At 39.1% G+C, this 12,151-nt stretch overlaps 1 protein-coding gene across 1 annotated transcript in view; it reads left to right on the forward strand.

Annotated features, from left to right (window-relative positions):
- TLN2 (talin 2) overlaps nucleotides 1-12,151 on the forward strand; it is a 146,636-nt gene that overhangs the window by 49,609 nt on the left and 84,876 nt on the right. Inside the window, 4 exon segments of the mRNA XM_039558008.1 lie at nucleotides 6,871-7,041; nucleotides 9,672-9,769; nucleotides 10,416-10,545; nucleotides 11,996-12,148. Of these exon segments, the coding sequence (XP_039413942.1) occupies nucleotides 6,906-7,041; nucleotides 9,672-9,769; nucleotides 10,416-10,545; nucleotides 11,996-12,148 (517 nt within the window). The 5' untranslated portion in view covers nucleotides 6,871-6,905.

The following is a 12,151-nucleotide window of genomic DNA, read 5'->3' on the forward strand; positions in this document are numbered from 1 at the left end:
ACTCTTGTTCCTGAGGCTTGTGATTTCTCTGTTACAACTAGCTCCGGTCTAGCTTTTTGCTTATCTTATCTAAAAGCTGTTTCAGCTCTGTCTGGGACAGTGGCATTCCTCCTGTAGTTTCTTAAAATTCCTACTTCCTTTTGAGGATACATACAAGCAAGTTAGTTTGCAAATATGCCTTTTGACTTAAAAAGCAAACCGAAGCTGAATTACTAATAAGCTGACTGTCCTGTAAACAACTCCTAATTATGCTCAAATATTTTGGTCTCTTGCATAATTCTGCTTGAGGGAACTTCCTTGCTGGGTTCTTAGGAAAATAGATGCTGTTGCTGTATGACTATAAAGCGTGAACTGAGAATGGTATCTGTTAATGCTTACTAAATAATTACAGCCTGCTTTCATAGTAGTCTTTCAAAACTTGCCCTGGTTCATCTTTGTTTTGCTGTGGGGTTTTTTTATCCAAGTAGTTTGTTTGTAAAATTTAGTACTGCATGCTGCAGATAAATGCAGTGAATTCTCCCTGAGATTCTTGTAGGTTTTTAAGGTAAACTTGCTTATCAGTGTGTGTGGTGTGTGTATACAACCACAGTAGTTGAGCAGGGATTTTCTTTGGGCAGGGGCTCATGTGAGAGTTCTTGCATTTTAATTGTCTGTGCACACTTGCAAACAGAATAAACGATGTTTAGTGCTGTACAGTGTTAAGTTCCTTGTATTCTAACTGATGAAAGGAAGAGTTATGCTTTTTTGCTTGCTTGTTCAAGCTTCAAGAGCTCTGATTAGCCATCCCAGACAGTGTATGGTGTCTGAGGTTGCACGCTACTTCTGGACCCTCCAAGTTCATATCTTTGTACTTTACTGCCCATTTAGAACATCAACTTTTATTCTATTGGTTTACTGCACTTGCCTTCATCTTTGAGCTAATTAGAGGGAAAATGAGATATTGTTTTGTTTCCTTCTGATCACAAGAAGAGATTCTAACTTACTGACAAGACACAATTTCCAGTCCGGTGTTTACAAGTGTGATATCTGTGCGTAAGTGATAGTTATCCCTGAAAGCACCTCAACACCGTTCCCAGTGGAGTGGCAATGACCGATGATGACGTCTTCACAGTGTCTTGTCCAGCAAAGTGTTGATGATGGCTTTGCTGTGACGTGTGGGCGTGCATTTAAGGCATACAACCCACAGATGATAGTTTGGCTCCCATGCCGTGCTCTGGTGGAGAATCAGCTTAGTCTTCTAAAAAAGCCTATTAATGGCAGCCCTTAAGCGCTGTTAAGAGCATTGTGGGATAAATGAGTTACAAACTGACAGTGATGGAGCACTAAAGAGAGGGCTTCTTGAAAGGTGTAGTGTCACCTCTTGTATGATAAGATGCTAACACAGGTGCTGTTGTGAGTTAATAGTAAAATGGGTGTTGTTACTCTCTGTGCCTCTGCAGTCAGCTGCCTGTTTGCCTTCTTTGTGGCTCCATTATCCTTGATTTTTGAAGGATGACACTTTCATTTACGTTCATAATTTTGGAAGTATAGAAAGCTATCAGTTCAACTTGGTTTGTGCTTCTGAGTGCATTTTGGTCAAGGAGGTCTTAACAGGCATCAATCCACTAAACAAGTATTTCATGTGTACAATAGAATTAGATGTTCAGCCTCTGTGAGCAACAGAAAATGTCATGTGTCCTGTATTGCTGGTGCCCAGTGCCAGCAGGTAGTTGGTGGGAATACTGAAAAGGATAGAGGACTTCTGTTCCACTGGATTTTGTTACAAAGTTAGTCTAGTATAAAAATACATAGCTTTGCCTCTATTAGCTTGTACACATACAGGCTTTTAGGCTGTGACAGTCTCATGACCTAGATTTGTGTTTGCTCAAGCTTGAATGAACCAGTTAAGAAATATCTCCAGGGAGACAGACTTTTACTAAATCATGGCACAGCTTTGCTTTTAGCCATAGCACTGGCGGTGACAACTTTCCTTTAACTGGGTGGTGTGGTGCATGTTTGGCAATGTCAGCGATGGCTGTTGCACATTTACCTGGTTTTCACATGCAGGTGGTTTTGGGCTATGTGTTACCTCAACACTCTATTGGCAAGGATGTGAAATGAAAGGCAAAGAAATGCTCATACCCTCATAGCATTGAGCTGACATTTTGCATTCTCTGTTTGCTTAGCACTGCAGTTGGAAATACACAGATAAAGTCATGGCTTCATCAGCTCAGACACCACAGATATGAGGGTAGGAATTAAGCCAGATGAGTAGGTGAGTGATCAGGGAGGTCAGTGTGCACTAACTGGATTCCCCTCTAAATCCCCTTTCTCCCATGCATCTTTATTCTGCTGTTTTATTTTATGCTTTTGGCTTGATGATAGTTTCCTGTTGAAATTGTGTGATGCAAGCTTCTGTCCTTGTCAGTATTTGGAGAAACAGCCATTTACCTTGTGTTACATGTCTCTTGAGAGGCCTTGTAAAATGCTTCTTGAGATAACTCTGCTGCCCCTTGCCTTGGTCTGTCTCTATGTACAGCAGCTGATGAGGATTTAATTGTAGTGTCAGTGCCACCTTCCCAGTCTAGCAGAGCTGGGCTCTCAGGTACAATTTAGTTTATTGGGGTATCTTTTCTGGAATTCCTGTAATTGTGGTTTTATTATGTTATGAATCTCAGCAAGATATTGTGGAATGGAGACCAGTTTTTTACATTACCTGAGGCTCACATTCAGAGTATTGATTTGACTTGTGAAGTTTTCAGTAGTGTAGAGTTGGATCCTACACTGATTTAGTACTAGCTTAATGAGACTGACAAAAAATCATGGAAGCTTTCTAACTAGGGCAAGTCTGAACTTGATCATAAGTGTGTCATCTATCTCAGTGCTTTTAACATTTTAAGATAGACACATTCACAAAGAGCAGACAACTCATTTTTGCATACTGCTACAGAAGGCTTTTTAGGGAGCTGGTTGGGAAAGCTGTTTGTTGGTGAAGCAGAAGTGGAACAAGGAATTTTGAGAGTAAATCCATGCAAAAACTGTTCATTTACTATGGTAGCACAGCCAGTGTGTAGAAATTACTGCTTAGTTAGAAAAAAACTTTTCTAGAAATTACTTTTGGGACTGATAGAGGAAGAAGTGCAGTAGGATATGAACAAATTAGTTTGTTACTCAGCTTTGGCAGTCCTGGTTAGTTCTGTTTTGCTCCTCTTGAATGACACCAGGAGGAAAAGCAATTTTAAATTAATTTTCAGCGGAAATTAAGGGTGGGCGTGTTTTGGTGTCAACTTTCTTCCTGTTAATTTAGGGACATTTCTCAAACAAATATATTGGGGGTTTTGTTTGAATTATTAGGTTTTTATTTGCAATAGGCAATTTACAGATTTATTTCAGGGAAAATAGACCTAAGATCTTTTAATATGTGTGTTTCATCAGAGAACCTTTTTTTTGTATTAAATGTTCAAATTGTTTCACTGAAAATACCTACTTTACAAGATATGAAGAGATGTTTCATTTTGTAAATATTGGTCCTTAGAATTTCAGAAAGCTTTTTTAATGAAGAGAAATTATGAAAGAAAAATATTTTAACAGTTCGTGGAATATGTATCTGCTTCTAAGTCCACACCTTTTGTAATTTAATAGTAACAGCATCCTAGCTCTAGTGAGAATGTGTCCAGGCAGGGAGCTTTGGGGAAGGATACAGTAACTCAGCTGAGGCTTGCAGAAAGGCTGTGCAAATGGAGTGGAGGTGTCTGCTCAAGCTTTGTCCTGCTGAGGTACAGGGACCAGAGCCCATGGTGACCCAGCTGGGACAGTGTTTCCTTCCTGCTCCTGTGCTGGAGTGTGCTCCTGCCATAGATGTTCTGGCTAATCATGTATAATCACTCCTTAACCCAGAGGCACATATTCCTCCAGCTTGAAGTTACTTATTGCTTGTTCTACTTTTCAGTCCTTTATAACCTCTTCGGATAATATCTTACTATCTTACCTTATATCTTATTACCTTGGATAATATGTGCTTGAAGTATTTGTGCTTGTTTGCTTTGCTGGCAAGGTATCTCTGTGAGCACACCCAGGCCTGCTCATTTTAATTCAAGCACTGGTTAGACTTCTGTTTTGTTCAGATTTTCCAGAACATGAGCACTGTGATGGTTCAGCTCAAGGCCTTGACATGCACACTGTGATATGTATCTGCAGGCACTGGGTTCTCTGAGTTATCATCTATGGTTTTTTTAAGAGCTTGAAGCTGCTGCTGTCTCTCCAAAAGCTGTCAGATCCATAATTTATTATTCCAGTCTTTCACCTTACAAGAACAGATCAGTCACAGTCTGATTTAGAAATTTCCTACCTCATTACCTGCAGAGAATTAGACAGTACCAGGCAAACCATTTAATGTAAAATTCTCTTAATTTCCAGCATCCTTTTAACTTTTGGTCAGCCATTCCATGGACTGAGTGGTTTTGGGTGAAGCACAGAGTCTGTTACTTGCACAGAGAAATATTTAAATGTGGTGTGAATCAATGTATAGAAGGTAAAGGGAGCCTGGAAGATATTTTCCCTTTGTTTTTCTCTGTGATCTCAGCCCTTTTTCTTGACCAAGTTCTTAGTTCTTTTGAGAAAAAACAGCTGTCCTGTTCTGGATGTTACCCAGGAGATGGAAACTGCCTGTACCGTTTATTACTGAAAGCCAAGTAGGGAGATTTAGAGCCTGAGGATAATCTGGAAGAGGCAAATGAAAACCTTTCTCTTGAGTTTGAGAACACAGTGTTGGAGGAAACTGATAAGTCATGAACTCTTTTCATAAGCTCTTTTTCAGATGAAGCATTCTTTGGTGCCTCTGAAACCAAGAGCACTGAACTGGAGGAAACCAGACCGTTTAAGTCCTTCTGTCTTTGAGATGAATTTGACCCTGAAAAGAAAGGAGTGTCAGTGCGAGGACACAGTAACAGGTTCCCAACTTGTTAAAGTGCATTAAAGATGTCAGGGATAAATTTGCATGTCTGTTTATGTAGGGAAGGGGAAAAATATTCTTTTGCGGAGTGGAGAACTTAAGTTGAAAACTAGTGAAAGGGAGAACCATCCCTATAAGTAGTAAAAAGAAAAATAAAAATGGAGCAGTTTACCTACGGATGCTGTGGATTCCATTTCAATGGAGTTTTGTCAGAATGGATTAAATGAGCATCTGGCAGGGACAGCATAGGGATGCATCATTTTGCAATGCAAGGCACTATGCTAGGCTGACGTTTGAGGTGCCTTCTGACACACGTGTTTATGGTTTATGTGGTGCACAATCACAAAGTGAAAATATTAACAAGCTGAGAACCTAAACAATGTACTTCTAAAAGAACGTTCTCTAAGAAACAGGACCTCTGCTTGTTTTTAAGTTAGCCGGTGCAGCATTGGGTCACACAAACAGGAGTACACCTTGCTGCTAGAAAGCTATGGCCCGGTTGCCTTTACTGAAACCTGGTGAGATGAATCCCATGGCTGGGGTGTGGCTCTCGATGGCTACCTGCAGTTCAGAAGGGAGAGGAGGAGGGTGCCAAGAGCTGTCTCTGAAGAACAGCCATGAGCAGGTTGAAAGCCTGCAGAGTCTCAGGCAACAAAGAGAACCTCGTGGCTGGTGTCTGCTGCAGGCTGCCCGATCCAGGGGAGCCTGTTTACAAAGTGCTGGCTCCAGCAACAGGTGGCATTACGGGCCCTCGTCCTGCTGAGGGACTTCATCCACTCCTGCAGCTGCTGGAAAAGTAGCACCGTGAGCTGTAGGCAATCCAGGAGACTCAGGGAATGCATGCAGGGTAACCTCTTACAGCATTATTACAGGTAATAGACAGCCCTTCCAGAGTGAGTGCAGTACTGGACCTGGTGGTGACCAATGGGAGCTAACTGGGAATGCCAAGGTTGGGGGTAGTCTGGCCTGCAGTCACCAGGCACTGGTGGGGTTGGCAGTTGCGAGGGATATGGGTCATATGTAGGGTAAAGTCAGGCCCCTGAACTTGAGGAAAACAAACTTCCAGCTCTTCAAGTTAGTCAGTAGGATCCCCTGGGAAATTCCTATTTAAAAACACACGCATAAATTTATGCAGAAATTATTTGGGGATTCTAGTGCATTCTGTATTTATGGAGAAAGGATTTAAGTTCTGAAGAGTTCTTGGAGATCATTGTGGAAAGTCTAGTGATGGAAGAGAGGTTTGAACTGTTAAAACAGCAAGGGAAGACATTGAAGACAAAACCCAGACTATCTACAAAATCAAACAATACAAAAAGCATCTGTAGCTTCCTGTTTCTCTAAAAAAATGCCGTCAAATTTAGTGTAGTTTCTGAAATAGAACTGAAATGAAAAATAACTCATTCTTGAAGCTCTTGTAGCTGTGCAACAGGCTAAAAACATCTAGCAGATCTAATGGAGACTTGAGAAAAACCATAACACTGTATTGCACACGTCAGAATCTTCAGGGAAGAGTAGTTATGTGCTAAGAAAATCCTACTTTTGATGAAGCAGTTATCTTAAGCTGTTGGTTACCAGCAAGTCTAAATGGTCTAATAAAAATGTGTGATGAGAGAAAAATAATTTTATGTCAGCAGTAGATATGTTGGCAGTATACCCAATAACTGTATTGTTTTTCTATGCACCATTTCAACCTACCTCAAAAAAAAGTATGAACATTTAGTATGTGTACACAAGTTTTCAAAAAGGGATTTCCATTACACCAAGAAAAATACATGTTTTGGATAGTTTCTAGCTTGTTGATACTAATGAGACTTCATATAGAAGTTCATTTGAATAAATCTAATTCTACTGAACTAGTTTCATTTGTTTAATGAAAAGCTGAATCTATTAAATTATTAAATTGAAAACTGTAAGCAACAATGCCATTACTGTTTTTTCAGGTACTTTAGTAGGCACTTGCAAGTGACTTGGCACCATGGTAGCCCTTTCCTTGAAGATCTGTGTCCGTCAGTGCAATGTAGTGAAGACGATGCAGTTTGAACCATCCACTGCCGTGTACGATGCCTGCAGAGTTATTCGTGAGCGAGTGCCAGAGGCTCAAACAGGGCAAGGTGGGTTCCTGAATTTGTCCAAAGTCTGTTCATTGCCTGAACTGAAAATAGATATAAACCCATGGGGGCTCTTTACTTTGTCCTGTTCCTGTTTTGTTTTGTTGTTGGTTTTTTTTTTTTTTAATTTAAATTGTAAGGCTCTGAAGTGAAAGGAAACAAGTGCAAACAGATTTTTAAGTGACAGAAAGTAGCTGAGTTGTCTTTCTTCCTTTTCTCCTGACAAAGGTTTTCCCACAATGGATGTTTTTTGTGAAATTTTGACTTCTTAAATAAATATCTTGTTTGCCTAAAAGATGAGAAGTTGCTCTGCTGCTTGGAGAGCAATTTTTTTGGTATTACCTACTTAAAGCACTGTTTCTGGCAATGTTTTCTAAGAAAATCTGGGCAGACTTATTTTGTGCCTCATCAAAGAAGAGAACACAAATTACAAAAGAATGGCTGGATACCTGCAAAATGTGCAAAGAGAAATGTTTGGAACTGGTTAATAACTAAAATTATCACCATGCTGTGCATACCACAGTTACCATGGTGCTACATGTTAATCAAATGTAACTGTCTCTGTACCTATTGAGCAAATTAGGTGAATGCAGACTGGGAAATACCATGGGCAAAAGGTCTGGTTTTAATGTAGTCAAAGTTGTCAAAAAATTCAGGTACTTCAAAGCCCTTTGGTGCTGTGTTGCATATAATGCTACTGGAATGTAATTCTTAAAGCAGGTTGTTTATTGAGGTTTAAGCTCTCCACCTTTACAACCGTTTCAAAAATCTTGTCTGAATTGTTAGAAAAACTTGCTAGTAATGGACTTCATTACTATTACTCAGAATTCCTTCTGCTTTGCAGGAGTCCTTTGGAAGTCTAGTTACAGAGCTTCAGTTTTCAGATAAAAGCTGTACATTCTTGCCATGCTGGTCTCTCAAGGCAGAGCTTGTAGACAGCTGTTGAATTCAGACGTTGAGTGATAAATATCCCTGAACATCATGAACCTCAAAGAAAAGCCAAGGAGTTCTCAGATTTTATAGTAGGGCTTTTCCTTTATTTATTATTGCAGTGCAATTACAAACTTCAAAAAGCCTTATGAAGTTGAGTGATGAACAGGAATGTTTCCAAGATATCCTTTCCCTTTCTTGGTGGCTCAGAAGACTCACCGTAGTGCAGGATAGTTGATAGACTTGTTCTGCACAACAGCAAATGCTCTTGTGGCTATCAGCTGTGCACATTTCACTCCTGCCAGAAGCCTGGTCCCAGCACGAAGGTGGCCATGATTTTCATGTGCAAGTTGCACAGCTCCTGCGATTTCATTACCGGGTGCATGCCCCACAAATGAGTATCAGAGCAGTCTGTGCTTCCTTGGTACTTCTGTGCTCTGTGCAAGGCACTTTGTTTCTAAAGGTCACAACCTATTTATAGGCACAAATTCTAAAATCTTAGCGATGTGATTCTGTATTGCATCTGTATCATAAACATTGCTGTATGTACAGATGACTTGACCTTTCAGGGGAGTTTTTAATTAAGATCCCCAGGGAAAGTTTTTCATCTTATTCAGTTGTTTTTGGAAGGACTCTTCCTTTAAAATTGTGTATTTGTAAGTCAGTCACACTTTTATTAATTAAGTGTAAGGTCTTTTATATAATTGCATAAGTAGTTGTGTGTTTAAAGTAAATGCTACTAAATGTAAATTATTGCTATGCGTGGCATTTAAGGATGAAATATTATCCAAAAATTGTAGGTATTTTTACCTGTTTAAAGGGTCCTGACACAACAGCTGAAAGTAAACAAGGTAGGGCCCAGAGCTGCTCTAGCAGACTGTGCACTGCTGGCCATGAGAAGGGGCATTAGCTTAACCTGCAGAACTCCAAACAGAGCAGGCTCAGCTGCTGAAAGGTTGTTTGTTGTTTGTGAAGTACAGTCTGTATTGACTCTTCATGCATATGGATAAGCCTTAAATTAAGTCGTGATACTTCATTTTGTGTATCTGGAGTTTAGTCTTTGAAACCTAAGCCTGGGTTTGTTTTGGTTTTGTGTGGCAATGAAAACTTTATCATTTACTTCTGAAAGAATCAATTGACATTGTTTAGCCTTCAAAAGATGCAAGTTTTTCCTGTGTTTGTTGTGGATATAATTCTAGAAGCCTTGTATATTTTTAAATACCTAAGCCTGAATCATCTACCAGATAGATTCCCAAGTTTATAATAAACTCATTCTGCCGAGGGTTGAAAGCAAACTGTGTTTTGAAAATAGAACTGCTGCTTGAAATAGTACACTATGGTTAAGGCCAAACTTGCTTGTATTTTTGGTTAGTCAATTCCAGAGCAGGACCTGTGAGCATTTAAAAAACGTTGTCTCAAAGAAAAGTAGTTACAAATATAATGCACAGTAGATGTGTGACATGTGAAGAGGTGACAGTGAAGCTTTTGTTCAAGTCTTCTATAAAGCCTGATGTACCCTCCTATCTGCTGCTAAACTAAATATTTCATGAAGCACAGAAAAAAAATTCTACCCGAGTTTATTAAGAATGGAAGCTAAGTGTAATGTAGGCTTAACCCTGAAGCTGAATAGCCCTGAATAAAACCACGTTGGCTTTACTAGGTTTGATATTTTTCAATGTGTCTCTGTCTGTTCTGTTCTGCAGCTTCTGACTACGGATTGTTCCTGTCAGATGATGATCCTCGCAAGGGTATATGGCTGGAGGCTGGAAGAACACTGGATTATTACATGCTGAGAAATGGGGTATGGTGCAAGTCTGTTTCTTCCTTTACCACCATGTTCTTAAAAATTTGTTTACTTAATAGCAAGAAGAATGTTTAGCATTTGGAGGGGTAGGAGGCTCTTGAGCCTGTTCCTGAACTTGACCTAGTCCTTTTCCTTGCTGTGCCTCAGATGTCAGTTTTTTCCTGCATCAGGTTGTGACTGAGAGCTACTGTGGTCAGTAGTGTCTTCATAGAATGATTAACAGAAAGTTGAAAACTAACTTCTGTTATATGCTTTATATTTGAGGTGACCTTGTGTTAGAGTTGGTTTCTTGTATAGTTGTGGTGGTGAGGTCATACTGGCTCACATTCTGGCCAGCTTGCTACAGCCACAGGGCGTTGCAGTCCTTTTGAAATGCTGGACTTGGTTTTGCAGAAAAAGGCACTTTGGTCTATCTTGCCCTGACAAGGTCTTACCACTTAGGACAATTCTTGAAAAATTACATTGGCAGATCTAAAAGTAGACACTTCTCAAGTTTGTTAAATGAGTAAGTTGCCTGTTCTGTAACAGAAGAAAAATCCAGCTTGGAGAGTGGGAAGGGAATCCTGTTTTAGGCATCTAAGGTAGTGCATTGGCTTGTGGTGGCTTCCAAAAGCATTTTGAAACAGTTGTGTTTATTTCCTAGGATATATTGGAGTACAAAAAGAAACAGAGACCTCAGAAAATACGTATGTTGGATGGTTCAGTGAAAACAGTCATGGTGGATGATTCTAAAACAGTCGGAGAATTGCTGGTTACCATTTGCAGCAGGATAGGTAAGATTCTGGGACCCACATGCTTAAGAACTTTTTTTTCTGCCATATTTAAATTTTGATTGTTAGGACGTTATGTGTCTAGAAATTGGCACATGTGAAAAATTTAAACTTGTTTCAAGTTACTGTTTACTAAACACTTTCTTGAAACGCATTGTCCAGGTTTTATCAAGGTCTGTAGAGAGTCACCTGTATCCTTAAACTTCAGGATTTAGCAGTTGAAGGCACAAAGTTATCCAACAGTACAGGTACCAATTTTTTATTGTACGTTACATTTACGTACTCTTTCCTGCAATGGGGTAGAGATTTAGAACTGAATTTATACTCAGTTTTAGCTGGATAAAAGAGGAACACTGCTGACCTTGAAATGTACCCAAACTTAGGACTTTGCGTTGTTATGATTAGAGTTGATCACAAAATTGTATCATTTGTAAAGCAACATATAGAAGCCATCCAGAGCAGCTGGTCAAAAATGTGTCATATTTCTTATAGTCTGTCTCAGTATTTAGCTAAATAGACATTTTTGAAAACAAATCCGTATTTAATGCATGCACTGTAAGCATGTGTCCAACATGGCTTAATTTAAGTCGTAAACCTGTGCTTAAATCTCATTTAGAATTCAAGCGGCCTAATTTGATTTATGTTACTTTACTTGGAAAGTGAATCATCTGTTTCAATTTTGAGTTTTTCTATGTTGGATTCTAATCTGCTGTAACTAATTTACCTCAAAAATGAGTTTGATTTATTTTCATGAATGTCGTCATATAGGTGAGCATTTAATTCGCTGTCTGGTATAACATAACCATGCTTTTCCAAACAGTACAAAAACCACGCAGAACAAAGAAATGAGAACAACCTAGCACATCTGCTAAATATTGTGAACTGATTTTTGATTCAGTTTCATGTAAAATTCACAGGAAGAGTTGAGTCTTAACACTTCAAAAAATTAAAAAATCATAAATTTCACATGGTTTCTGTTCATCAGTTGGCTCTGCCACATTTCTTTTACATCATGGACAAGCTGAAATTACTCAGTCCTCAGAAAACAATTGTAGGCATCCCTGAATGGAAATTTACTATAGCCAGTCTCCATTTTGGAATTTACTGCTATTTTAAATTCCATCATGTTTTTAAACTGGCAGCTTCTCTTGATAGGCAACAGAAAAAAAATACCTTATGCTTAATACCTTTCTGAAAGTGGCAAATGCAGCATATGACAAAGAAATGATGTATTGGAAAGACAAGGTCAGATATTGGCAAGATGTCTTAAATGCAAAAGTTGCAGAGTATTCTTCTTGTTCCCCATACACAGTTTTAGCATTTCATCTGGCATATACTTATTGTGTTTGGAATAAGCCATTGGTATTTTAATATGTGGAAAAGAATATTTCATCCGTCCTAAAATGTATTAAATTTTTATTGTTACAAGCACTGGATTTATTTATAATTCCAGGAATAACAAATTATGAGGAATATTCCTTAATCCAGGAGAGCATCGAAGAGAAGAAAGAGGAGAGTACAGGAACACTTAAGAAAGATAGGACACTGTTACGTGATGAAAGAAAAATGGAAAAACTGAAGGCAAAGCTTCATACAGATGATGACTGTG

This window comes from Corvus cornix, chromosome 10, assembly GCF_000738735.6.
Source record: "Corvus cornix cornix isolate S_Up_H32 chromosome 10, ASM73873v5, whole genome shotgun sequence".
Lineage (NCBI taxonomy): Eukaryota > Metazoa > Chordata > Aves > Passeriformes > Corvidae > Corvus > Corvus cornix.